The 27,893-nt window shown below is 48.7% G+C and overlaps 1 protein-coding gene and 1 non-coding gene across 4 annotated transcripts in view; one reads left to right on the forward strand and one right to left on the reverse strand.

The window, feature by feature from the left end:
• The window catches only part of GPR107 (G protein-coupled receptor 107), a 56,401-nt gene that overhangs the window by 12,705 nt on the left and 15,803 nt on the right, over positions 1-27,893 (reverse strand). For 2 of the 3 annotated variants that reach the window (XM_070430446.1, XM_070430445.1), the window contains exons 7-14: positions 27,234-27,290; positions 23,574-23,684; positions 22,490-22,623; positions 18,593-18,668; positions 17,266-17,339; positions 16,730-16,847; positions 13,931-14,061; positions 10,412-10,455 (exon numbers count right to left, since the gene is read on the reverse strand). In XM_070430446.1, the coding sequence (XP_070286547.1) occupies positions 10,412-10,455; positions 13,931-14,061; positions 16,730-16,847; positions 17,266-17,339; positions 18,593-18,668; positions 22,490-22,623; positions 23,574-23,684; positions 27,234-27,290 (745 nt within the window). Of the gene's footprint in view, positions 1-10,411; positions 10,456-13,930; positions 14,062-16,729; positions 16,848-17,265; positions 17,340-18,592; positions 18,669-22,489; positions 22,624-23,573; positions 23,685-25,534; positions 25,641-27,233; positions 27,291-27,893 lie in introns of those variants that run through there. The other variant, XM_070430447.1, reaches the window with a different exon arrangement.
• Positions 6,399-6,501, forward strand: LOC139021357 (small nucleolar RNA U13). Its single transcript, XR_011473471.1, has one exon. It is a non-coding gene; the product is annotated as a small nucleolar RNA U13 (small nucleolar RNA).

Raw genomic sequence — 27,893 nt, forward strand, 5'->3', positions numbered from 1 at the left:
TGGGCCAGGCCCGGGATGCAACAGCGACCATGGCAGCGTGGGCTTTGGCCCAGGGGTGGCTGCCCTTCCTCAGGAAAGAGCCGCCACACCCCGAGGTACACACTCACTTAATACCAAGCGCACAGAGTACCGGGAGCGTGTACCATGAACAGGTGCTCGTCCTGGCCTGCGGATGGGAGAGGAGTCGCAAAGCGCAGGTATTACACAGGGAAGTGTGGAGTAACGAAACTCCCACAGGTTTAAAGCTTCACTCATTTGTAGGCGCGAGTGTTCCTTTTGTTTCTGTGTGCGTCTCCTGTTCCCCCCGGCAGTGGTCAATGAAACAGCCGCTCACCCACACACCCAGCCAGCCTCTGGGAACAGCCCTCCCCAACAAGCAAAACGGTTCTTGAACACGGACACTCAATCCTTCTCTTCGTGAAGAACTGAGAAAAAACAGCACAAGTAGACCATCTAAATAACCAAAGTGCTTTTGCTTGTTGAAATAAATCCTGACAAATGAAACTCCTGCCCTTGAAGGCTCACCAAGACCCATCAGCCCGAGGGGAGGGGAAGGGAGGGGTAGCGAGCTGCCCCCACTAGGACCAGAGCTTTTACTCCCAGATTTCAAGGTGCCGTGAGAGGAACATGCATGGCTGCCATAGCCACACGTGGGGAACGCGCCCGGACCAGAGGCACAGGGTGAAAGAGAAGGCCCCAGAGGAGGTAGTGTCTAAGTAAGCAGAGGCCTGAGCAGGGCTCAGTGGGGAACAAGAGTGGTGAGACCAAGTGGAGAGAATGCTCAGGAAGAGCCAGCATCACCCACGGGGACGAGGGCAGAAGTCGGGAGAGGCCAAGAAGCAGGGCTGGGCTGAGAGGAGGCCGGAAGCCGAATCGGCTGACCCCCTTGTTGGCCGAGGGCCCCACAGAGCCTCTGAAGGGTCTGAAGCAGGGCAGCGCCTTGATCACACCTACATTTTAGAACAATCTCTCTGGAAAAAGGATGGACAGAACCAAAAAGGAGCCCAACTGAGGTCGAAATCCTTGGATTGGTGGAGGCCCCTCTAAAAGGTGGTGAGGGATTTCTCAGTGCACAGCAGTGGGCGGGCAGTGAGCCAGGCTGATCCCGCATGCTGGCTGGCTGGGGAGATGGAAGGACAAGACGATGAGGCCGAGGACCAGAGAGAATTCTTCAGGTGAAGTCTGATGGCCCACTCCCTGTCACAGGGAAGGAAAGCAAGAGTGGGGAGAGAGGGCTGGTTGAGAAAGCAGAGGGGTTCCGACAACGTGGGCAGTGAGGGAGGGAGTGGAAGGCGCTGTCCTAACATCTCCCTGGTGTCACATGTATCACCACGTCACCTGCAGGCTGACCGCAAGACTGGCACGAACCACTCTGCACCCAGAGGAGTCATCAGCACGGGCACGGATGCCACGCCATCCAGGACACGCGCTGGGACTGACAAATGGGCCTAGGGAACAACCAGTGTTGTCTAAGAAATGCAGCCACAACAAGCAGAGCTCCCAAACGCACCAGTGTGACAGTCACGTGCAAGACTTCTGTCTACAAGACTGTGGGCCTTGGGATCAGGCTCCCGGGACCCACATGGGTGTTGTAGTCACAGCTGAGGCAGTGAAGGGAGGGAGGAACAAGGAACAGGAGTGGGTAACAGGGCAGGACCTGCCGCCTCCTGGCTGTGTCACCTCAGGGAAGCCTCCTAACCTCTCTGAGTCTGTTTCTCCATCTGTGAAACAAGAACACCAATGCCTGCACTGGGGCTGCTGGGGCAGCAGAGCGAGCACCTGGGGAGTGGCTGAGGCACAGGATCAGGATCACATTAGGATTAACCGGATGGATCAAACACCAAATGTGGCGTTTACTGTGTTCCGGTGGCTGCCCCGCAGGCACAAATCCAAGCTGGAACAAGGCGACCTGGGACTGCCAGCGGGCCCGGGGCTCCCCGGACGCAGTGCTCCCCGGACGTGTGCCCGGGACGCCTGCTCCAGGAGGGACACTTCACCAGCTGAACAAACCAGCACTGACGCAGCAGGACGCAGCCTGGAATCCCAAACCTCCCAGCTTCTTCCAGAAAAGCTTTCCCGGGAGTTCAGAACGCTGACAGCTTGCCGTTCGCTGGCCACAGCGGGCTGGGCCCCGGGGAGTAAAAGGCTCACCAAGTCTGGGCTGGCTATTTCTGACCCACCACGAGGAACAGCAAATATGGTAAAAGAATGAGCATGGCGAGAAGAAAAATGCCTCGGGCAGGAGCCAGGAGACCTACATTCCAGGGCCGGCACCATCATCACGCAGGGTGCCAGGCCGGCTGGCACTCCTCAGCAGCCTCTCCTCATTTGGAGAATTTCTTTTTGGCAGTGCTGCTGCTGCTTTTTCTTTCTTTTTTTTAATATACAGGCAGTCCTCAAGTTATGTCGGACTTGACGTATGTCGTTTCGTGGTTACGTCGCCATCTCCCATTTATTTATAAAAAAGTTCTGCCCTAACCGGTTTGGCTCAGTGGATAGAGCATCCGCCTGCGGACTCAAGGGTCCCAGGTTTGATTCTGGTCAAGGGCATGTACCTTGGTTTTGGGCACATCCCCAGTAGGGAGTGTGCAGGAGGCAGCTGATGGATGTTTCTCTCTCATCGATGTTTCTAACTCTCTATCCCTCTCCCTTCCTCTCTGTAAAAAATCAATAAAATATATATTTTTTTAAAAAGTTCCATCATTTCGACATATGTGCTTTATGTTTTTTATTATTTATTTACCACAAGTAAAGGTCAGGAATTGTTATCTTTCTTTTAATTTTTTTTTACTGTTTCACTTCATTACTGCTGTGTCTGTTTTCCATGTGAATGACGTAGGTGCTTATGTAGGTGGGTTCTGACTTCCGGCGAAAATCACGTTAGGTCGCCGTAGGAACAGATCTCCAACGTAACCCGAGGCCCTACTGTATTTTAATTGATTTCAGAGAGAAAGGGAGAGGGAGCGAGAGACAGAAACATCAATGATGAAAGAGAATCACTGATCGGCTGCCTCCTGCACATCCCACACTGGGGATCGAGCCCGCAACCTGGGCATGTGCCCTTGATTGGAATTGAGCCCGGGACTCTTCAGTCCGCAGGCTGACGTTCTATCCACTGAGCCATAGGGCTATGGCAGTGCTTCTTAACCTCACGAGCACAGAATCACCCAGTTCACTGAAAACCTCCCGGGGAACAGGGAGGAGAGATGGGGGCAGGGAGGCAGAGCATGCGCACCTGCTCCAGGAGCTCCTGCAGGCTGACCTGCTGGGGGATCCCTCTTCCTCCCATCACTCTCAAAAAAACGGCCAGATGGGAAAAAAGGGGACATATGTAATACTTTCAACATGAAGATTAAAAAAAAAAGGATTTTTTTTTTTGCATGTGCTGTTTAATGACGAGACCAGAACAAATGCCCGCTGAGGCAGAAAGTGCCCGGCCCTAAGTCAGTTCTCTCTCTGACCCAGCAGCAAAAGAGCAAAGACCCACCATGGGGAGGGGGGGGGGGGGGGCGGGCGGGTGCCTCCCCTTCCCTAGACTGCGCCTTTCCTCCCTGAGCCAAAGAGCAGCCTTCGGGCTGGCAGGAAGACAGCCGCCACCCCTACCTCCCAGCTCTCCCTGGATGGTGCGGGAACCACGACAATGAGAACAATGGCGCTGGTCCTTACCACCTACTAGGTGCTAACTGTGTGCCAGGCGCCCGAGCTGGTCACTGTCTGAGATTCATCTCAATAATCCTCACGCAGCCTCTAAGAGGGAGGGCAGCCTCACAGGTGACAGACAGGCCTGGGGTTAGTCAATGACCAGGGTCACACAGCTTATAAGTAGAAAGGCCAGTCCTCAAATCCAACTCGCCTACACTCTGTGCTAAGAGAAAGGCACCCACAGCTCTGTAATCCACTGGCTGCTCAGACGCAATCACGGCTCAAAATGCCAGGCCATGCCTAGGGGCTGCCAACCATCCATCTCAAGGAGTTAATCCTAACTGATTTATGGGACACAGAGCAAAGGCCCACAGCTGCCACTTAAATGGTAAAAAATTTCCAAAACAATCTTTCCCTGGTGTGAGGAAAGCCTCGAGGCTTAAAAACATCCCTATCTACCCATCATCCTTTTTTCCTGCTTTCTCTCTGCTGCACTGCAGAGGGACTTTTCAATCAAACACAAAAATAAAAGAAATGATGACGGCAAAGCGAATGGCATCATTGCTGTGACTCGCTCCCACCCTCGGCGCTTCCAGTCTGCCGAGGCTGGGGCTCGAGCACACTGCACAGCAGGACAGGCAGCCTCTCACGTAAGGGTCCAGCACAGCCCTGAAAGCTGACCTGGGACCACACTGGTCCGAAGTGTCCATTCTGGAGAGTGATTAGCCTACGGGGTGCCATCTGGCCTCCACTAAGAGGATACCCCACTAATCCATCTCACAAACACGGGATCCAGAGCAAATATGAAAAAGGCTGTGATAAAGGATAAAATTTCTTGATTTTCAAAATATATTGTTGAAAAGTGGTTCAAAATATATTTCCAATATACATTTAAATACTTCTTAAAAATTGATTTTAGAGAGGAAGGAGAGGGAGAGACAGAAACATCAATGAGAGAGAAACATTGACTGGCTGCCTCCTTCACACCCCACACTGGGGATTGAGCCGGCAACCCAGGCATGTGTCCTGATTGGGAATCGAACCGTGCCCCCCCTGGTTCAATAGGTCAATGCTCACCACTGAACCACACTGGCTGGGCTAAACGTGGTAACTTCTTACATCCGTGTGAGCTTCATAGCTTTCAAAGTGCTCACTGGGAAGCTGGCAGGCAACATCACTACACTGTCTGTGGCAGCCAGGTGTGGGCAGACTCTCTGTAAAGGACTGGAGAGCAAGTGTTTTAGGCCTTGTGGGCCGATGGTCTCTGCCATAACTAATCGACTGTGGCGCAGTAGCAAGAGACAACACATACAAATGGGCATGGCTGTGTTCCAACAGAACTATTTACAAAAACAGGTGGGGCACTTCTTCTCCTTTCTCGTCAGTGGGTTTTTCATTAGGTTTGTTTCTATGAAAACACCCAAATAAAACATTTTTTTGGCATTAGCTGCACAGAACAAATGGATTTCTTAAATAGTCACAAGAACCTGACCAAGGAAGCTTGAAATGAGCTCAACAGCACAGGAAAAAAGAATGAGGCAGCCTTTCAGGGCCATTCATGGTCTTCATGACAACAAGAGACTCAAGAAGCTTTATCCCTAATACATGGTTCTCAAACCTTTGGTCTCAGGACCCCTTCACACTTTTAAAAATTATTGAGAACCCCCAAGAACTTCTGTTTATGTTGGTAAAATCTATCAATATTTACCACATTAGAAATCACAACAAATTTTAAAAATCTATATCTATATATATAAAAGCCTAAGCGACTGGCCAACTGGTAGCTATGATGCGCACTGACCACCAGGGGGCAGACGCTCAACCCAGGAGCGGAAACCACAGGCATGGAAACATAGAACACACTGATGAATCTTAGAGGGAAGGGGGGAGAGGGGAGGGCAGGAAGAGATTAACCAAAGATCTTATATGCATACTACAGGCCTGGTGCAGTGGGGTCCCTCAGCCTGACCTACATCCTCTCGCAATCTGGGACCACTAGAGGATGTTGAAGAGCGGTTTTGGCTGGATCCCCACAGGCCAGGTCAAGGGATCCCACCGATGCACGAATCTGTGCAACGGCCTCTAATATTTTAATAATTCATTTCAAGGTGACAAAATTCATAAATATTATTTTTCTTAAAAAATAACGGAAATTTTCCTGAGAAGCGTGGGACTGTTCCCCACTTCTGTCACTCTCTCTCCTGTCTGGCTGAGTGAACACAGTGGACTCCCAGTGTGCTGAGAAGGAGTGTTTGGTTGAAGGAGATGGAGAAAGTATGGCCTTAGGAGAGATGCAGGCCCTGTCAGGTAGTTGTGAGCAGTCTTTACACTAAAACTTGACAAATGGCAGGTGCTGAAAGATGGAGGGGACTCTGAGACTGTAGCCATGAACTTTCTCGCTGTCACACTGACCCCTCTGGTCCATGCTGCACTCTGAAGGGACTCTGGTGTTCACGCGGGTTGTGTGACATGCGCCGATCCGGTGAAGAATACTGTCCTACTGTGCTCGGCACATCTTGGAAAGATGCAACTTTTAACATAAATACTTTCTTTACAGTCACTTTTGTTAATATCAGCCCTGCTCCCATCAGAAGTCTTTTAAGAACCAGAAGCTGTTGAACCTGCCGTGGTGGACCCAAGTTTTCCTAAATTAAAAATTGTGCTTTCAAGAGAGAATTAGGTCACTGGCGACAAATACTTGTAGTTGTTTTCCTGAAGTGACATGCTTACTCTGATCATTTTCAAGAAAATGTCGGATCCTTTGTGGTTCCTAAGGGTGACGATTGGGTGTTCACATCCTCGTGGGAGATGTGCCTCCCTCAAACCTTGTTACAGCACGGGCACATTACCCGTCTGACGGAAAAGGAAAAAAAGTCTGCCAAAACGCAGTCTGGGTAACCACAACATGACTGCCATCATTCTTCCAAATACCAGAGGTGTTCCCAAGAGGAGAGTGGCCAGTGCAGCCTGCCACTCAGACCCCTGCCCAGGCTTCCTCAGACAGCGCCAGCTGCGGCACCCAGCACAAGTGCTTCCTGCACATGGCCCGCCTATCACACAGGATGTGAAAAGACAAACTCATGCGGTGTCCACTATCCATCAAGGCCACTCTTGAAACGAGCCTTTCCCACCCCCTGCAGGCAGGTGGCAATGAAGAATGCACTGGCCCCTCATATTCTGTGGTGCTGCTGCCTTGAACCCCACTCCGTGCCAGCTGTCTGACCCGCTTCTGCTTTTGCACCATCGGTGCAAATGTCAACAGCGAAAACGGCTGAGCATGTCTTATTAGAAAAGTAGTTTTGACCCCAAGGACCCTCTTGTGAACTGCTGCTTTCACAAATACTTACGGCTACAGCAGCTCAGAACAAAGCCTCCATGAACCCAACTAGCCAATTGCTATCGGCTTACATGCTTTGGAAGCTCACATATAAAGGCTAAAATTTCTCAGAATATGTCCTCTAAATTTTCCTCAGAAACAAGAAAAAATAGATGATCAGGAGCAGAAATCGTGAATAAATGTACAGTGCACACCCCCAAGCCAGTCCTCTAAGGTAGCGACACTGGAGAGGAGCCGACAGGGATGCAGGCGCAAGAGCAGTGCCAGCCAGGAAAGCTTGGCAGGCAAACAGGGCCCACAGCTCGGCGTGTCGTGTGAGACTCAATTACACTTCCTCCCAGAAGACACAGCCAGCAGGGACTCAAAATGACAGGACCTGACAGAGGCGGGTGTGTGACAAGAGACGAAGATACAGCGTAAGGACAGTGGGCAGCTTCATCCTTATGTTTCCCTTGGGTTCGGTCAAAAGGAATCCAGACACAAAGAAGCAAACAGAACCCAAACAAACAGCCCCTGCACGCCGAGTGCAGCCCCGGGCCCAGGACGACTATACACAGCGCCTCCCCTACTTGCAGTTAGTCAGCCTGGACTGCACTTACACTGAGTCTCACGCCCAGGTCAGTGTCAAGGTCACGCAATGAGTCAGTGGAATAATGAGCCTAAGAACAGGTTCCATGCAGTAATTGCTTCCAAATCCAGGAGACATTTCTGCCCCTGGCCTTCACTTTGCCAGTGGCCTCTAGGATGGGCTAGATCTCGGGTGGGGTGAGCTGAGGGGCACAGCGGGTCGACCACAGTATCCCGGAACCTCGGTCAGTCAGCCACGGGTTCACTCCAGCTTTCTGGCACCGCCTGTGTCTGTCCTGGAGTGGACGGACACGCAAGGCGCAGCCACTCTGCAGTCATACTCAGGCTGGCTCCCAGCACTGGGGGCGGGGTGGGGGTGGATGTGTGCTGTTCCTGTGAGTTCTCTGCAGGGCAGACCCCAGCCTTGGGAACAGGCCGCCCTGACTCTGGAAGTGTCACAAGCATAAGCATTTTTCAAAGTACGGACTGAAATATGCATTTGCGGATTAGCTTAAATGCATCCCATGGCCTAAATCAACTCTGAAGACATCCCTATTCTAATCTATTCTGTCCCCTTTCAAAGGGCTCACGGTATTTGCTGATGAGGAATGGGTGCTTTAACAGTATGTCATCCTGAGAATGGTGAATGAGTCCTGGTGTGCTTGCGTGACTTCCTGTTTTCATATTCGCTCTCTGCTGTCACCTGGTGGGACAAACGAGGAACTGCCTCATGTGCCCCAGGTGAGGACAAAAGCGTTCCTTTCTCTTTACTACAGCTGCTGGGGGACAAGTAAGACCCATCCTGGGCTTCACCTGCTGTGCTATCTACCCCGCTAGAGCTTAGTAAGTCTTCAGCCAATGACCAACCTCTCATGGAACGAACGGCCACAGAGACAGTTACCCCCACGCCTTCTAAAAGCAAGGTGGGGAAGGCAGAGACAGGGGCCAGAATGATGGAGGTGAGGAAGAATGAAGGGGGGGGAGGGTGAAGCCAAGAAAAAAGCACAGATTAAATTTATCAACCAAAAAACATTGCCCTTGGGATTCTCAAACATTTTCAGCTGAACAGCCAGTCAAAAAACAAGTCCAAAATATTGAAGTGTATAGAAATGACAAATAAAATGTCTCATGTCAATATAATAAATTAAGAGAAAGACCTATTCATTAAGTTACAAAAATGATAAAAGCAACTTATAATGTGCATTGAAGAAGAAAAAACAAAAAACAAGAATAGCTCCAAACTATAATTATACCCAGAAGGTGGGTTCTCATTTTCTGCTTTGGATTTTTCTGTTTTCTGTTTGTAAGGTGCTTTACTTAAATTCTAATTTATTTTTTATTTTTTGCAATTTTCCTCTACCCCCTTCCCAGAAGGCAGGATGGCTCTGGGAGTTCCATGGCTTGGAGGAAAGCTCCGCAGCACGATATAAGCAGAAGACTTGTGGGGTAGGCCTTGGGAGAGGGGCTCTGAGCACTGCCCAGGGCTCCCAGTCTAGGCAGGAACCTCACACAGCAGGCTGCGCTGAGCAAGAGCTGTAACGGGCCAGAGAGCAGGAATCGCAACAGAAGCTATTTCGGCCAAATCAGGAATACTCCCGAATGCTGTGCCCTAAGAACCCCAGGATCTTGCCCAACACTGGTGTGAAGCCTTAATCAAGTTTAATTCACTTTTAAGCAATGACCTGACATTAACTGAATAGCAAATGTGAAATAAGATTGGTACCTACTATCTGTTTTCCACATTTCCTAAACGAAATCCACATTACTTTTATAATCAGAAAACAGATCAGCAACAAAACTTACACTTAACAAATGAATAATCTGCCTTAAAGAACATCACTATCAGCCCTAGCCGGTTTGGCTCAGTGGATAGAGCGTTGGCCTGCGGACTGAAGGGTCCCAGGTTCAATTCCAGCCAAGGGCACATGCCTGGGCTGTGGGCTCGATCCCCAGTAGGGGGTGTGCAGAAGGCAGCCGATCAATGATTCTCTCTCATCATTGATGCTTCTATCTGTCTATCCCTCTCTGAAATCAATAAAAATATATTTTAAAAAAAAACTAGGAAAGAAAAGGTATAAGATCCTAAAAAAAAAACAAAACCAAACAAACTACTTGGCAACAAATATAAAATTTAAAAAAAAAGAACATCACTATCAGCGCTGAGTGGTGATCTCATGGACCCAGAGGCGGCTCCCACCTCTGAGAGCAGTGCTCCCAACCCCCACCCCCAACACCGGACGGCCTGCAGTCGTGGACATTATTCCAATAAGCCCAGGAACACACAAGACATTTTCTCTGTGGCTTCTCTGACGTAGCAGGCGTGGTTGGAAAATCAAGGAGATGCAAAAGGTCCTTAATGGCACAACCATTTAAAAAGCAGAGTTTCAAGGCTCTTTCCGGCAGCAGGCTCACTTTACATTAATACCAACACGTCCACTTTGGAAGCGTGTTAAACCAGCAGGGATGGATGCTCTACACAGAGCCATCCCATCCATAAACCACCGCTCTCACAGTGAAGGGCTGCCTGCTCCTTCCAAGACAAGATTCCTCTTTCTGACTCAGTTTTGAGAAGGTGGAAATCACGCTCATGAGCGGAAATGACATGAACCAGCTTATAACAAGCAGCGGTCACCCCCAAGCCTCCTCACACAGAAGGGCTCTGCATTGTGCGCCATCTGTGTCACCTTCACCAAACATCCTTCCGTGGCTCTTACAAAGCCCCCAAGCTCCCCAAGCGGGCGCCTCCATTCTGCTCCTGGGGAGACAGCCCAGAAACACACCCTTCCTCCTCCACCTCCCAGCAGTGCCCAGGCCCATGGCTTTGGGGAAGGCTGAGCAGCCGGAAGAGAGCTCCAGGGAACTTGCCTTTTCCATCTGTTGCCGATGCTTCTTGTAAATGCCTGATGGACCTAAAAACAAACATTTGGGGAACAAAAGGTTAGCTAACAAATCTGCACTCCTCTCTACTTCCAGGGCCAGTAACTTAAAGCCTTGAAATCCTCGATTATAAATTCAAAGGGTTAAACTGGACGATTTTAGACTCTCCCTAACCACGTGATCCTCGATCATCACCACTTCAGCATGAATGGTGCATAAGCCTAAGGTACAGATGCCCTGCTGACCAAAAACTGTCTGGCAGAGGCCTGGGCATGAGACAAACATTCCTGATCTCTCTAATGTCATTCCTACGACTACCCCCCATCCCCTATCCCCCACTAAGAAAATGGAGCATCATGGATCTCATCTGCTCCCTGGAGAGAATGGGTTTGAAAGTCTAGGTCTAGGAGCTGTGCACATGGCTTCATACAAACTCAGTCTTTCACTGACTAGAGATTTGTAACTTGGCTGAAAAATGCAGGCCTCCAGGGAGTCTCTTTTCCGGCTGGGATGTGCTGGTAACTAATGACCGTCATTACAGTTTTGGCAGGAGAACATTAATATGATTAAAGAAACTGCAGATCAGAGTTCTAGGTAGAGTTCACCCAGGGAAAGACCGTCTTAAGGATGAGCACAACACAGGCAGCTATGGGCCAGGGGGAAGACGGTCAGACCCGGCTGGAGTCCACCACTCTCTACTTGACTGTGAATGAATTACTTCTCCTAAAACCCCCGTGGTCTGCCCACTTGTTAGAACTGAATGGAGCAACACCTGAAAGTAAGTAGCACAAAGGTGACACCAAACCAATACTGCTGGATTGGAATGTTTTGTGTGTTTTTTAGATATAGTAGGAATTTATAACTAGGATGCTCAAAAATGACTGATTTGAGACTCAGCATTTAAAAATGAATGTTTTTATGTAACAAAAATTAAACTTGAACAAATACATTAGACATTAATTATGGTAAAGGATATGGTGTAAGAATGGGAGTAAGAACCACTTGGTTCCCAGTGGAACCACCAGCTCAGGAGATCTTAGTTATGATCAAGCAGGATGATGCAACCTCTGACATAATTAAAAGTGAGTAAACCACGACAGGTGTGTTCCTCAAATAGTTTGCCAAGTAGCTGTCTATGTCTGTTACAGCTACTGAGCAAATGGGTTGGCACGAATCCTTAATGTGTACATCAAGCATGTCAAACTTGTGGCCAGCAGGCCACATGCCTCGTTTATTTAAACGAGGCATAATGAGGCATTAAGAGATCAATACATCTCATTTATTGGTAATGTCTTCAATTGATCTAGAGCAAGTATGTCAAACTCTGGGCTCACAAGGAATATTTTTGCGGCCCAGCCAACGTATGGTATGCAAGAAATGTTTTAATAAAAATTTTGTAACTTAATTTTCACAATATCGTGTTGCATTCATTTCCCTTATGTGCCTTACGCGCAGGCGCACCATTTCTCTCCACTAATACTAGCAGCGAATATTTTAGCCCATTGCCACGTCATTAGTCTTGTACTGACTTGTTTGCTGTGCACAACAGGAAATATTTCGCTTTCGGAGAAAAAGAAAAATAGGTTTACTTGTGTTTTGCTTATTAATTAGTGCAGTTATTCAGTGTCTGGTAAGTTAATGTTCAAGAAAAAGTATTAATTTTTATTAAAATGTTCTATTATTTTATGTTAACAATTACTCATTTATTTCAGCCCTTTGTATTTAGCATGTCTCTATCGAAATAAACCTACGTTTCTATGAAAATTGAAGCTTTGGTCTTTTTGCGGCCCACATAACCTTAAACCTAGCTTATTTGGCCCATGTTAGCCTTTGAGTTTGACATGCTTGATCTAGAGCCTCCAGACCATCCATAACCTTTCCAAACACTGTGCACTTCATGTCCAAATGTGGCTGCTTCTTAAATCTCCTCTCTGGTACTTGACTTTTCTCTTGTACAGCTTTTCAGAATATTTACCTGACAGAAGCTTGCCTGCGGCATCTGCTTGTGAGTGCTGTAAGGAGCAAGTGGCAGGCAGTGGTCCTTTGTGCCTCTACAGCGTGTCTGGGTCTCCCCGTGCGCCCCTGACCCTTCTACTTTGCTGAGTGGCAGGTGTGAGTAGTCTTACTCTGTTCCTGAGCAACAGGCTGCTCTTTCCTTCTTTTGAAATGTTTGTGTTTAACTGATGATATACACGGGGGGACATGATCTCAAATGCTCCCAGGACACTTCCTGCCTGAAGACAATGCTGGCCATCTTGTCACAGACACCTGAGTTAACTTATTCCTGGGCAGGATGTGAGGAGGCTGCAGAGATAAAATAGCTCATTCGAATTCTCTTCTCTGCTGAATTATTACTGGACACGCGTGATATACGGAATGAGGGTTGAGTACTCCCACGTGCTCTCTCCCACCAAGATGTCGTCTCTGTGCTTGCTCCTGAGCCAATTAAGAGTGAATCTAATTGCCTGGAATGAGGACTACACTCCACTGACACCATGTCCTAAATAATCAGAATAAGTAAATGACCTATAAACCCAGGATCCTAAAAAATATTAACTTAAGTGCATGGGGCATTGCAGTGTGGAACACCTCACCTCTAATAGGAAGCAGGAAATCTACTGTTTTTAAAGTTTATTCCAAAATAATTCATTGCTTTCAAGGAGCACGGAACTGGATCGTTATTTCTGCTAGCCTTTTCCCTCTACTTGCTTCCCAGTGGACCAAGAACTGCCTTCAGTTTGCATGAGGCTTAATGAGGACATTTTCTCATCAAGCGCTGACTTGGCCTGACACTTCTTTACAAGCTCTGCATCCAACGCCTGCCATTTCCAGGAGGAAAGCCACCGTTCTGGAGGATGTCCAAAATGTTTACATGCTCAGAACGAGCACTAGGTTTTTTTTAAAAAATGTTTTTATTGATTCAGAGAGGAAGGGAGAGGGGGTAGAAACATCAATGGTGAGAGAGAATCATTGATCGCTGCCTCTTGCACGCCCCCTACCGGGATGGAGTCCGCAACTGGCTTGATACCCAGTAGGGGGCATGCAGGCATGTGCCCCTGGAACCTGCTGCTCCTGGTTTACGAGTCAATCCTTAACCACTAAGCCACCTGGGCTGGGCACTAGCACTAGTTTTATGTCAATGTACTTCCTTTTTTCCCATCTACCTTGGCAAGAAGAGCTTATTTATGGGCTTTCTTCAACTCCTTTCCTTCCAAATCCATGCTATTTACATTGCTGCTAAGCTCTCCTTTCCAGACTCTCTATTGCCAGCCTGCGCTACAAACCAGCCAGGCTGCCAGACTAGCTCCATCAGGATCCCCTGGGGAACCTGACAGGACACAACAGCCAGGGTCCTGAGATGATTCAGATGGTCTGGGACCCAGAAAGCTGTGTATTTTACACAGATGTCCCGCGTGATTCCCAGTTTGGGAACGGCTGGCCCAGCTGCCGGGTTTGACAGACAAGCCTCATGGGGTGCACACAGCCTCCCTCCCTGTGGGTACTCACCACACAACTGGGAAGAGGATAGCCCCACAGCACAGCAGGTCCACCAGAAACAGAGAATCCTTCCACAAGGCATACTCCGTGGTCCCCTCCTCGGTGGATTCTATGATGATGTAGGCCACGTTTGCCAGGACCTACAGGGCAGAGAAGTCAGTGAGGCCCCAGAACACAGGTAGATTCTCACAACAGCAGCCTCAACAAGGGGGGGAGGGGGACATTGGGGCCAGGAGGCCCCCAACCTATGGCCACAGCAGCACTCCCACGTGCTCTCTCCCACCAAGACGCTGTCTCTGCTCGCTCCTGAGCTTGTGACTGCTCTGGCCAACTGAGGAAGGTGGAGTGACGCCAGGTGATGTCCCAGGTAGGTCAAAGGGCACAGCTTCTGCCTGGCTCTCTAGAGAGACACCTGTGCAGCCCAGGGCCTTCCTGTAATAAGTCCGCCTGCCTGGAGCTGCCATGTTGAAGAGACCAGGCAGAGAGAGAGAAAGAGCCCAGGAGCCCCCACCCCATGTGATCAAGTCTCTCCAGCCCAGGAGGCAAGTGGAGACTTCCAGGGGGCCCAGCCCTGGCCTCTGTCTGCTGTAACTGCTGGGACAGCAAGTCAGACCTACCCAGCTAAGCCTCTCCCGACTCCCGAGCCACAGAGAACGGAGACTGAATGGGGGCTGTTGTACAGCAGCGGCTACCCAGGCCGCATGGTTTTTCAAGCACCCTAGGCCTCGCAGTCACCAGGCGCTGCACTTCACTTCCTGTTCAGCCACATGCCCAGGCTCCTCAGTGACAGTACCTCTGCTAAGTGCCAGATGATGTCATCAGAGACCAGAGCGGCAAGAGTGGCTGAGGAGCCACATCGCCCTCCCAGGAGTAACTCCAGTCCAGGTCCTCTGTTCACGGGACCAGCTGTGCTTCCCACGGAGGTCCAGCTGCGCCCGTGCTCTACCTCCATCCCCAGTCAGGGCTGTCTCGTGTGTTCAGTCTGTTGTTAAGCTCTCTGCGTGCTCTGAGAAGTCCTGAAGCTGCCTAAACTGAGCCGGCAACACCTGGAAACCTGCGGTGCTACTCGGCACACGGGGGACAGCCTAGGAGATGTTCTTTCAAAGACCACTGCTAGGTGTGGAAGCAGCGTCTAATCCCACCCCCACCTCCCACGAGGCCGTGCTCCCAATCCTCGGCCTGACCGTGCTGTTCGCAACCGTCATGTTCCACTTCAACAAAAAGGCAAAATCCGCTGCGCTATATTGGGAAGTCTCCCAAGTGCAGTTTCTCTCTCTGTCGAGGACTTACGCAGCTCAATCACCACGGAAGCATACACCACTGGATACTAACGCAAAAGTGATTCTGAAATGCCAGTCTCCCACTGACACGCAGCGTCGGGCTCCTCCCGAAGCCCAGTCGATCCTCGCACCTGTCTCTGAGGCTCCGTCTGCGAAGACAGAGTGGAGAACAGGCTTCCACAGCCTGAACTCCTAACTGCACGTGTCCTCGGCTTCCAGTCCCCGAGGTGCCGTGTGCAGCAACGGGCAATAACGCTCTTGAAACGCCATTCTGTGCAGCACTCACTTCTTACACAGAAATGTACAGTGGCTCCCATGGCCAGAAAGAAGCAGTTTTAACTTTTCAGGCTGCTGTTCAAGGCCTTCCTAGGCTAGTCTCCATGTTGAAATTTACAGTTACTTGTTAAATGCCATTTCTTCGAGTGACCTGCCACATAACCCTGTGCGCTGCTCCTCCGGACGAACAAATGGGGGGCAGTGGGGAGGACTGAGCCCTGTCACCGCACAGTTAGGCCGGGAGGAAGTTCACACTGAAGGGGAGGGAGCGGCCACAAGAGGAAAAGGGGCTCAGGGAGCGGTGTGGCAGAGTGGGCAGAGGCCCGGGCTCGTCACTCACGAGCTCTAGACCCTGGCGGCTCATCAGCCAAGACCTGGGTAGCTCAGCACCTCTGTCCACTGGACAGCACCTCATACTGCTGCCACTCCCCCTGGGCCTCTGTCATCTTTGTCATCTTTCTTTCCTTAAGCATCGAGGCAAGGCCCATCCACACATAAAGCCTCCCGGGTCATCAGAGTCTGGATGACCAGTCTTCCCTTGGAACCCTTCAGTAACTGGTGTGTACCATTGGTTTGGCGGTAACGTGTATCCCTTATTATTGACGCGAAGTGGCTTTGTTGCCGGAGCTGAGCGGGCTGGCCTCTTCCTTCCCTCACCTGCCACATCGACAGCGTGCTCCAAGATGAGCCCAGGTGACGAGAACAACTTGATCGAGCAGGCGCACTTCGGCCGAGCAGAGTGGCTGTGCATCGCTGCTAGGACCGCTGTTTCAGCCCGGCTCTGCTCCAAGGCTCCTCTCCTGCGGGCTCACTGGTGAGGCCCCAAGCACAGGGAGCCTCTAAGAAATGTGTGCCAACATCTACCTTGTGGGAACTCACATAGCGATTTTGTTAAATTATTTTAAAATTCTGAATGCAGAATTTTAAAATAATTTAACAAAACCGCTATGTACTGAGCTCCTCTGCTAAGAGGCCCATTTGCTTACAGGACACACGGGTGAGGAAGAGAAGCCAGCAGGTCCCCTAACTTTTCAGCAGCCCTCTACTGAAGGACAGGTGTCCATGTGCCGGTTAAAGATGACTGACGGTCAAACATCTCAGTGCCGTGGCCTGAGGCCTAGGCCTGTCCACATTCAGAAACAGAACTCCCCATGGAGAAGCTGGCGTTTCTGTGTGGGCCACCCCCGCTCCCAGACAGGCCTGGAGCGGCTCAGTGGGGGACAGAGCAGCACAGCGGAGGAGCGTCCCTCACCTGGAGTGGGATGACAATCATGAAGATCTTTTTGTCTTTATCAGAAAGGATGTGCTTGATGAAAGCCCAGCCAGTGCCAATGAGCGCGATGGTGATGAACAGCAGGGCCCCTTTCAAACTAAAAAAGAAAAATGTCACAGACACAAATGGGTCTCTTTGGAGTCCCACCTGCAAGTTAGATTCCACAGCTCATGCTATGATTTCACGTGCTTCTTGCAAAAGACAGGTGGCCAAATCCAGGAAGTTCGTCTTAAGTGAGCAAGTCTTCCCACACAAATAGTTAGCTATGCAGCCCATCACCTGAGCAGCCAGTCCCCACAAGGAGGCAGCCCCCTCCCAGGGGCACGCAACAGCCCCGAGTTCTCAAGTGTGGACAGCTACCCGTCCACCACACACCTTTGGCATGGCAGGAACCCAGTCAGGCTGCACAGGTGGGCCAGTCAACCTGGGGCAGGTCTCTTCCTGACATGGCTTCCCCAACACCTGATATGTCACATCCTGGTATGAGTACGTCACGAGTCACCCCGCATACTTACAGGTGAGTGATGTAGTACACGACAGCCCAGCCTTCCATGGGGAAGCCCTGGGAGGAGATGTAGTGGTAGTCGATCTGCAAGCGAACGGCATTTCAGAAAGGGCAATGGCCGGCCCCCGCCCAGTGAAGTCAAACAGAAATCCACAGAGACCTCATGATAAGGTGACCAGTGACTCACTTGTCAATTCACAATAAAGCACATGAGTGCGCGAACAATGTCAACCAGCTTGAGAAACTGACACGTTTCAGTGTCACTAACGCGCAGCCTGGGTCCCTCTCTTGAGGCAGGTGATTCCCCGGGCAGATGGCTGCCTCATCTCTTTCCAATCTCCACGGTCCAGATGCCACAGGTCTTCTCAGTGTCCCACCCGAGAACTTTACCTCTCACCACCCAGTCACTCAGTAAAAACCTACATGGAATCACCCAGCTTAGAAAACTGTTTTCTTTGGGGGGAGAAAATCTGTGAATTTAGAGCTACCTGAAGCCAGCATCTCATTTTAATTAAAGGGGCACGTTTCAGAAGTGCACTGAAATGCTCCTGGCAGAACTCACAAAGGGGACACACGTTTCTTACACATCTTTCATCCTATCATACACGGCTACCTGGATATTACAGTCACTCAAGGATCCCATCACTCATTATCTACATGGTAAAAAAAAAAAAAAAAAAATCAGCTCAGATCCAAATAAAAAATTACCCAGATACCTGTCCTTTCTTCAGACTAAGTGGCCATTGCTACTTTTCCCCTGACGGCGTTCTAAGTGCAGCAGTAAGTAGCGCACATGTGGAGACTGTCACCTGCGGGAGCCTCATAGGCCTACAAACTGGGAGCTGTGACCTTACTCTCAGGGGCAGGCTCATGGCAATCAGCATCGGGGTGAAATAGTCAAAGCTCAGTTCAATTTTATGCCTCTGTGTGTAGAGCATCGATTTTCTCTCGAATAAGAGCGCCAACACTGGACTTGCAATCCAATGGGAACACGGGGAAGGTCTGGAAGAGGGAGCCGTAGACACTTCAGCAGGTGGCAGCCTCATCTCAAGAAATGACCCAACCCACCCACCCACCCAAACAAAGAAATGAAGACAAGCCTGTGTCCGAGGGAAACTCCGGCCTGCGCTGCTATCAGACGGTGTCTCCGTCTGGTACTCTGAGGCTCTGATTATTTACGCCCGTGACCAGCCACCCCCTCCCGTCAGAGGCTTCCTGAGAAAGGCGTTCTTTCACCTTTGGTTTCCCACGGATCTATCCCCTTCCCCTAACTGATTTTCCTGATCATACAGCATTGAACATCATTTCATAAATGACCCCAAAATACCAATACATACTGCATGGAAGACCAAAGAAAGAGACTTGGTGAAAGGGAGGGCCGCCATCAACCAGTGAATTTTAAATACATCGTTCCTATAAAAACAGAGAGAAAAGAATGAAAGAAATATTCCATTCTCCCACACGACAGCTTGAAGCCTCGGGCATCAGACGTTTTTATAAGAAGGCAGTAAATGTAATCTAAGCAAACCCCAAACATGAAGCCTTTTTAAAAAGTCCTTTCTGTTGCAGAACAGGCCTTTTTTTTTTTTTTTTTTTAAATATATTTTATTGATTTTTTACAGAGAGGAAGAGAGAGAGATAGAGAGTTAGAAACATCGATGAGAGAGAAACATCGATCAGCTGCCTCCTGCACACCCCCTACTGGGGATGTGCCCGCAACCCAGGTACATGCCCTTGACCGGAATCGAACCTGGGACCCTTCAGTCCACAGGCCGACGCTCTATCCACTGAGCCAAACCGGTTTCGGCCAGAACAGGCCTTGAAGGAGCCCTAGAGGCACCTCTACCACGGAAGCCCACATTGCAAATGGAACTGAGTCATGCACGGAAGCCTGAAGAGTCTAAGACCGTGAGACAGAAATCAGAACAGGCTTTCTCCCCAGAAACCAACGGGAAAGGCCACAGGAAGTGGCCTGGATGGATCTGCGGACACTGAAACCCCAGTGAACAGAGGGGAGGAGCTACAGCTCTCGGGGAAATGTGCAGCCCCGGGGAGGCGGTTCAGCGCCAGGTGACAAGGAGGGCTGTGCCCTCTTCGCTCCCCTTCAAGGCTGGAACCTGCCAAACACCCCAGGCCAGTGGGGTAAAGCACCCACCTCCACCCCACCCCCAGGCTCACTCAGCTGCCTGTCCACCTTTGGGCTGCTGAGCACTCCATTCCACTACCCTTTCCCACCTCCCCCAGGACTTAACCAATAGGACACACAAGACCATTCTGGAGAAAAAGTTAAAACTCTATTAAAGAACACAGACTTCAGTAAGAGCCACGGGAAACTTCAACTCGGGTATCAAGACATTCGGCAAAGCCACAGCAGTACAATGTAGACAGTGGGACATCAGACAAAAAAAATCAACAGAACAGATATCACCATGTGAAAAATGCTAATAATAATATCCATAGATAGTATAGTTTACATAAATTAAAAATACATGCAACATTGCCCTAACCGGTTTGGCTCAGTGGATAGAGCATCGGCCTGCGGACTGAAGGGTCCCAGGTTCGATTCTGGTCAAGGGCATGTACCTTGGTTTCAGGCACATCCCCAGTCGGGGTGTGCAGGAGGCAGCTGATCGATGTTTCTCTCTCATCGATGTTTCTAACTCCCTATCCCTCTCCCTTCCTCTCTGTAAAAAATCAATAAAATATAAAAAAAATTAAAAAAAAATACATGCAACATGAATAAACATTACTAAATTATAAAAGTGCACGAATATCAGAAAACACATAATAAACACATTTGAGTGGTTGGGAAGGAATGAGAGAAGGGATAGGAAATGAAGGGAAACGAAGGAGAGGGCCTTGCAAGGATGATAAGGAGGGCGCGCCCTGAACCGACACATGCTGTTTCCAGAATGATTTCCTCTCCGGTAATTTCCTGTCCCAGTGCCCAAAAGTCAAAAAGGAAGTCAAGGCCAGAGTAGTCTGTCACTGTGAATAGCAATTAGATTTACCACAGGGCAAAACTGCCCACTGTCACCCCCCCCCCCCCCCCCCCCCCCCACTCCCCAGCAACCTCGACTAGCTAGCAGTCCTAGTTAAAACCTCCCTGCCTCCTGCCTGGGGCCGTGATGTGATAGAAAGAACACAGGCTCCAAAGCCACTCAGAACTGGCTCCAATACTGGTTCTATTCCAATGACCTTCATCTCTCTAAACCTCAGTAACCTCTTCTAAAAATGGGGCTACACCTGCCTACCTCAAGAAGCTGTGGGAACATTAGAACATTAGCTAAAATAACCACCACCAGGTGCCTGACTCAGAAGACCAGCTTCCCTCCACTGCCCCGGGGCTCTGGGCCCAAGGCAGACAGCACAGAGCTGAGAGGAGCCACGTATACACAGCAGGACATCTGGGTTCCAGTCCCAGCTCTGTAGCTGACTGGCCATGGCTCTCGCTTCCCCTGTCAAGGCCTCAATAAACCCAGGCAGAGATCTCTCAACTCCTTCCAGTGGGAGGGGCTGCAAGCCTCTGAAAGGCAGCGGCAGCCACGGAGTCACATCCTTTCCATGACTTGAATTTCCAACTTCACATGACCCGACTCGCTGTAAGACTCCCAGGGAAACAAGAGGATGGGGTGGGGGGCGGAAATCATACATTTTGTATGTATACTATACCTCAATAAGAAGCTTAAAACATGTACAAACTAGGTCAGCCTCATTTACCACACATTTAAAACTGCTGCCAGTTTTTATTATTTAAGTGAACCAGTGCCCATGACTGTTATATCACTAAGTAAAGGGAACTGAAGCACCTCACATGTGCCTCACAGCTGCAGAGCATCCTGATGTACAAACCCCTCCTGCACATAAATCTCAAGAGCTCAGCTCTCAGAGGAAGCCAGCGCAAGACTCACTGCCCCGTTTCACAGCTGAGGAGAAAGGACGAAGCGCGAAGCAGGCACACAGGCGGGAACCGTGTTCACACTGGAAACCAGCTCTCGCTCCTAGTTCTCACTTTTCTAATTAAAGCAAAGGCAGCCCTAACCGGTTTGGCTCAGCGGATAGAGCGTCGGCCTGCGGACTCAAGGGTCCCAGGTTCGATTCCAGTCGGGGGCATGTACCTTGGTTGCGGGCACATCCCCAGTGGGGAGTGTGCAGGAGGCAGCTAGCTGATCGATGTTTCTGTCTATCCCTCTCCCTTCCTCTCTGTAAAAATCAATAAAATATATATTTAAAAAAATAAAGCAAAGGCAAAACTTTCTTTAAACAAAACCAAACCCTCCTATGGCCTAACTTCATAGGATTCTTTTTGTCTTATTCACGGCTGCTGACCGTCTAGTCCAAGTGACTAGGTGGGGTCCTTCCCAGGTAAACAAAAAGCTCGTTCCATCCGGTGGTGGGCAGGGTGTTACAGCTGCTCCCAGCTGAGCATGTTCAGCACACAGGCCACAAGAGATGTCAGAGGCATCAATGTCTGCCCCAACGCTCCAGGGAAAGAGGTATTTGGGGTCCTTGATTATCATATAAATTCAACTTAACCCATACTGCAATACCATATTCACACACCATCATTTACTTAGTTTATGGGCCTTACCCTATAACAAAATTGTATCCTTTAACTGAAAATTATATTTTGCTTCTCAATTTTGGGGGAGAGAGACAGAATTAACATTAGCTCCACCTACATGCAGCTTGCAGCTGGTCTCCTCAAGAGCCAAGTACAGGAAGTTAAAGCCACAGGGGTTTCAGCAGAAAGGCCAACAGCCAGGCAGATAGGCTTTGAAGAGGATTTCTCCAGTGACAAGCCCCAGGTCAGTATCAGAAGGTCAGCAGCTCTCCCAGCCCAGCTCTGAGCTGAGGCTTCCGTACGAGGTGGTGACTCGTGCTCTCGGCCTCGTCTGCTCTCAAGAACAAAGAGCCCGACTGGGACCAGTGTGTTCACTTGGAGTGCTGCACTGTGATCTCTTCGCTATGGAAACGCTCAGCTTATACACATCTTATTTTGCTTGTATATTATTGAAATCTCTGGATTTGCCTTTTAAGCAAAAATGATGGGAAGTGAGCAAACACCAAGGCATGCAAAGCTCCTGCAGGGTCCTACATTTCAGGGAAGATGCCCTTTGAAGAGAACAAAATGGCCGGTGCCAATCCTGCCCAGGTGCAGAAGCCAGCAAAGGAGAAATTGTACAAATACCAACCCACTTGAAGCTGAAGGACTTAAGGAAGTAGTATTTTACCGTCGTTTTCGAAGGATGTGAATCCAGATGGTCCCAGAAAGGAAAAAGAAAAAGGCCATAGAAATGTATAACTTAGGGAGAGGGATTTCTCCTGCAGAGAGGTAGCTGTCAGGATTCTTCTCCGTGATCTCAATCTGAAACCAACATGAAACTTATTTTTACTTTTCAGGAACAGATCCTTTCACATCCAGCACTTTGTAATCTTAGCTGTTTCACTTAAGCTTAGGAGTACCAGCAGAGGACACACACATTCTCAGTGCACTGGCTGAAATGTAAACACACCCAGTTGCTTTACAGTCCTTGTTTATGAATCCTCTGCTAAAGTTCCTGCCCACTGGCCACACTTTTCTTTTACTTTGCTTAAGTGGTCTTAAGATCTATTCTTATAGAGAAACTAGAGGCCTAGTGCACGAAATTCATACACGGGAGTGGGGGAGAGGGGATGTCCCTCAGCCCGGCCTGCGCCCTCTTGCAATCCGCTCAGGTAGGGTCCCTAGGCCTGGCCGGCAATCAGGGCCTATCGGGGCTTTCCTTCCCCTGGCTGCTGGCAGCTGGCCCCGCCCCCACCACTGCTTGCCACCTGTGCGGCGCTGCACACTGGCCCCCCACCCCCTGCCACCAGTCGCCTCCCTCTGCGGGCGACAAGCATGGGATGCGATTGTTTGGCTGGCCTGGGCCTCCCTCTGTGGGGCGGTCGATCTCGGGGCCCCCAGATGGATTGCCCTGCAGAGGGAGGTCCCGCCCACCTGCCACAGTGCCACCAGCTGGTTAGCCTGGGCCTCCCTCTTTGGGGCGATCAATTGCGGAGCCTCCCATCGATCGCCCCACAGAGGGTGGCCTGGGCCTCACTCTGCGGGGCGATCGTGGGGCAATGGCGGGGCCCCCCCCGACCAATCACATCGCACCCGCCTTGGCTGGCCTGGTGCAGCGTGTCATACATAGCGTGGTTGTCCGGAAGGTCATTCAGATGGTCGTTCTGCTGTTTGGTTGATTTGCATACTAGGCTTTTATTATTATAGATAAATGTCTTCCATTTTACACGGCTGACAAAACTCATGTGGAACAGTTTCCATATGGTACTCACATCAAGGCTGAATGAAAACTTGTCATTAGACTGCATTTTAGGTCCAGTGCATTTATGCAAATAAAGACTGTAGAGGCCTTCCTGCTCATTGGTGCTGATGTTAAAGAAAAACTGAAAGTGAAGGAGAAAAAAATTAAAGGGTACCCAAATCCTCAGCTAAATTTTTAAGTCTTAGAAAGAAATCATGAATACTATGAACAGAAAAAAAGATAGACTACTTCAAGAAATCAAATTCTCCCAGAGCAGAATTTAAAGATGTTTTCTTGTTCTATGATTCCCTCCCAAAGTTGTTATAGCAACTTTCAAGCTAACAGAAAAGTTGACAGAATTATACAGCAAATACCTATATACCCACTACCTAGATTCCACAATGAACGTTTTACTATCCTTGCCTTATCACACATCTATCCATTGGTGATGGATTTTGGCAGAAGTCTTCCGAGGCAACCTTAGAAGATGCAGTTATCTAGTTTTCAAGCCAACGTATTATTTTGCTCTTTAGGTAAAAATACTCCTGACAACTGGAGGAGATTCATTTAATACTTAACAAGGAAAGGAGCCAATATTCCACCCTGGCCAATGTGGCTCAGTTGGTTGGGCGTCATCCCATGCACTGAAGGGTTGCCAGTTCGATTCCCGGTCAGGGCACATGCCAGGGTTGTGGGCTCAATTCTGGGTAGGGAATATATAGGAGGCAGCCGGTAATGTTTTACTTTCACACTGATGTTTCTGTCCCTGTTCCTTCTGCTCTCTCTAAAAACCAATTACAAATCCTTTAAAAAAAAAACAAAAAAACAATTTTCCCTCATTAAAATTTACACCTGTGATTTTAAGCAACAGTAATAAATGCTACATTTTCTATATTCAGACATGTTTTTCTTATATTTCATGTGTCCAAATGAAGCTTAATGTAAATTAAAAGAAATCATACATGTACGTAAGATCATAGAAGCAACTCCTGAGTCTATCCTAGAGAATTTTTCTATAAGCCTAAATTATGTGGCTTAGGGCTACATATACAGATGGTAAACTATAAAGAAAGGTGAGGACATGATTATAACATTTTCTTCACAATCGAGGTTACTCTAGAGTTGGGAAGGATATGGAGTTTGTGAGGTACTAGCATGATTCCATCTCTTGTCCCAGTGATGGTTACAACGGTGATTACTTACAACTATTTGTATTCATCACCAATATAGGTACTAACACTCTTCTGTAAATATACTATACCTTATAATTTAAAAGGCGGGGAGGAAAAAGAGACACCTGAGAAGAAGCTGGAAATAAAAGGCCAAGAATATTCAAGTTGAAATTGTTAATCCATGTCCCAAACTCATCCTTGTAAACGTCAGACGTGTATTTTAGTCCACACAAGGTAGCCAGAATAGAAAATGTTTCTAAACATACTAACTTCCTAGTTCTCAAAGACTCAGATGAAGTTAAGAAATATTTTTTAAAAATCAATAGAATTATTAAAGAGATCAGAGTTGGCACTTGACCCTTAAGGAGAAAACAAAAATAAAGCAAAAATGTAAATTTTAGAGTTGGAATAAGCTCCGACAGTCCCTTTCCTGCTCTGGGGATGAACGATCATCCTTGTTCTGTGGATGGAGCAGAAAGGCTCAGGTGACTTCACTGTGCAAAACGGGGAGAACACTGGGTAGGAGAACAGGAAGGAATCACCTACGACTCCTTTGCAAGGAGAGGGGAAGCAGCCCGGAACTGCCTGTTTTATGCATCCTGGGGACCCTACGAACTGTCCATTTCAACCCACGTTCTCATCAGCAGTGTCCGCTGCTTTGCCCTGACACTCACCTGACACACGCATTAGTAACTGACAATGTATACATCCGATATGCTTTCCTTTTGAATTACTTTTTCAAGGCTTTTTACAAAAACATTCAAAACACTTATTTTATGAACAAGCATTTTAAAGTGAGGGAAAAAAGAGAGAAAAGTACCTTTTGTATTTTCTTAAGGAGGCAGTAAAGCAAAGTGGTTAAACACATGGGCCTTGGAGTCAGAAAAACCTGGGTTTGAGTCCTCCCCTTGGGCAAGTTACTTAACCTCTCTGAGACTCAGTTTCCTCATCTGTAAAAGGGGAATAATAACAGTACCTACTTCATAGAGTTGTTGGGAGGATGAACTGAGATAATGATAACATAAAAGTATTTAGCACAATGCCTGGCATTCATTCATTCATGTCCATAATTACTGATGGAGAGCCTATGAGAGGCCAGGTCCAAGGTTAGGAATTTCATATAATCAGTAATAAAACAGAAAATCCCTGCCCTTATGGTTACCTTCTACAGGGAGAGACTGACAAACATAGTAAGTACAGTTACAGCATGTTGGAAACAAGAAGTACGAAGGGAAAAGAACGGAGTGGGAAGGGCGAAGGGGAGTGGCTGCATTTAAAACACGGTGACTGGGGAAGCTTTGCTGAGACAGTGGTGTTTGAAAGACTTGAAGGAGAAAGAAATTAATCAAAAGGGTTCCAAGGGACAAGTGTTCCTCCCAGTGGGGACAGTTAAAGCAGAGCCTGAGGCTTCATCTTTCCTAGGAGCAGCAAGGTGGCCCGTTTGCCTGGAGCAGAGTTAGCTAGGGGAGGGGAGAGGAAGGGAACAGGGGCCGAGGATAGAAATGACAGCGGCCGACCTGTGGGTTTGCAGACAAGTGGAAGGACTTGGGCTTTCCCTCTGAGACAGCCGAAAGCTGCTGAGGATTTGGAGGTGACTACTCCACAAGCTCTCAGTTAGCTATTAATACCAATGGCTACTAAACTTAACATATAAAAATTGTTAGATAGGCAATATAAGCCACTATAAACCAGAACAGAGGATGCAGGGGTGGGGGACTTCCACGGTGATAAAAGCAGAGCGTCTGGCAGAGTGGATTACATGGTGGCCTGCATTTGTCAACACTGATTGAGCTGTACACTCAAGACCTGTGCACTCACTGTAAGCAAATTATACCTCAATTAATGAAAACGGGTTAGGAAAGAGGCAGTGACTTTTACAAAGTAATAAAGGTTATTTGCATAGCGCTTTACAGAGCACTTTAAAAAAATGATCTGCCTAGCAACCCTATGAGACAGTCCCACCATTTTTCATTCTTAGATGATTAAAGAGCGAGGAGCCGAAGTGAAGTGTTGTCCAAGGTCACCAGCTAGTAAGTTGGTGCTGAGATCCAGTCCAACCTCCTACCACATACATGGGCTGTGATGCCGCCACAAACACTCACATGCAGTTAATAATGGTGACAGCGTTGCGGGTCACTCAAGGCCTCTGAGTCTCAGTGAACTCATCTAAAATTACAACATCACCCTAAGGGATCACCCACGGTCCTCCTGGAGCACTCGGAATGGGAGACAGCGTAGGATTAGAGGCAGAGTGGGGGGACAGCCAGGCAGAACTGGGTTGGAATCTGGGCCTTATCACTCATATTGGACATTCGTGAAGTTATTCCTTCTTAGAGTCTTATGATTTGCTACGCAGCAGGTGATAATATCCACCCTGTAGGTTTGTTATGGAGAGAGCTACTGTATTCAAGTGACTGATATATAGCATGCTTAATTATTCCTAAATTCAAAATGCTTTTGCTTTTAAAAATTCACTCTTTACATGGTAGAGATCAAGCTTTACCCAAGAAGATACGTACCCGAAATGAAAGTGCCCTGCCATTATTACGAACAGAAAAGGATTTCTCTTCCATTGCCTAAAAAGACATAACAACCTGCTTTAGGACACTGGCAGGAAAAGTAAGCTAATAAACATAAACATAAAGGCTTAAACATGTTTTTCTGAAAGCCTACATTTGCCGACCTTTAAAAGCTTCCTAAAAATAACATCCACCATCCTTCTGATGTCTGAACTCCCCTTTTCACAGAGAATGTTCGTTCTTCCTCACCCACTGCCTTTACTCAGCTGTCTTCTGCCTCTTCACTAACCCCACTCCTCACCCCGGCCCCCAACTTCCTGCTGGAGCACTTCTCTACTATTAAAGCCTCAGCAAGACCTAGGGTGCCAACCCAGGTCACACCCTGACCATCCCTGGACTCCACTCCCGATTGCAAGTGAGTAACAGGTTGCCATTGGTCCAACGGACGAAGTAATGAAAAGAACTACTGACATATGCAACACATGATGAACTGAGAATACTTACGCTGAATGAAAGAACACAAAAGAGCACGCACCACATAATCCATCTGCGCAGAGTTTTATGAAACTAATCTACGGGACAAAGCAGTGGTTGCCAGGGGACAGGAGCATGGCAACGGGGCAGGAAACACTTTTGGGGTGATGGGTAATGTTCACTAAC

This window comes from Myotis yumanensis, unplaced genomic scaffold, assembly GCF_028538775.1.
Source record: "Myotis yumanensis isolate MYYU_CA2020_CCGP unplaced genomic scaffold, mMyoYum1.0.hap1 SCAF_12, whole genome shotgun sequence".
NCBI lineage: Eukaryota > Metazoa > Chordata > Mammalia > Chiroptera > Vespertilionidae > Myotis > Myotis yumanensis.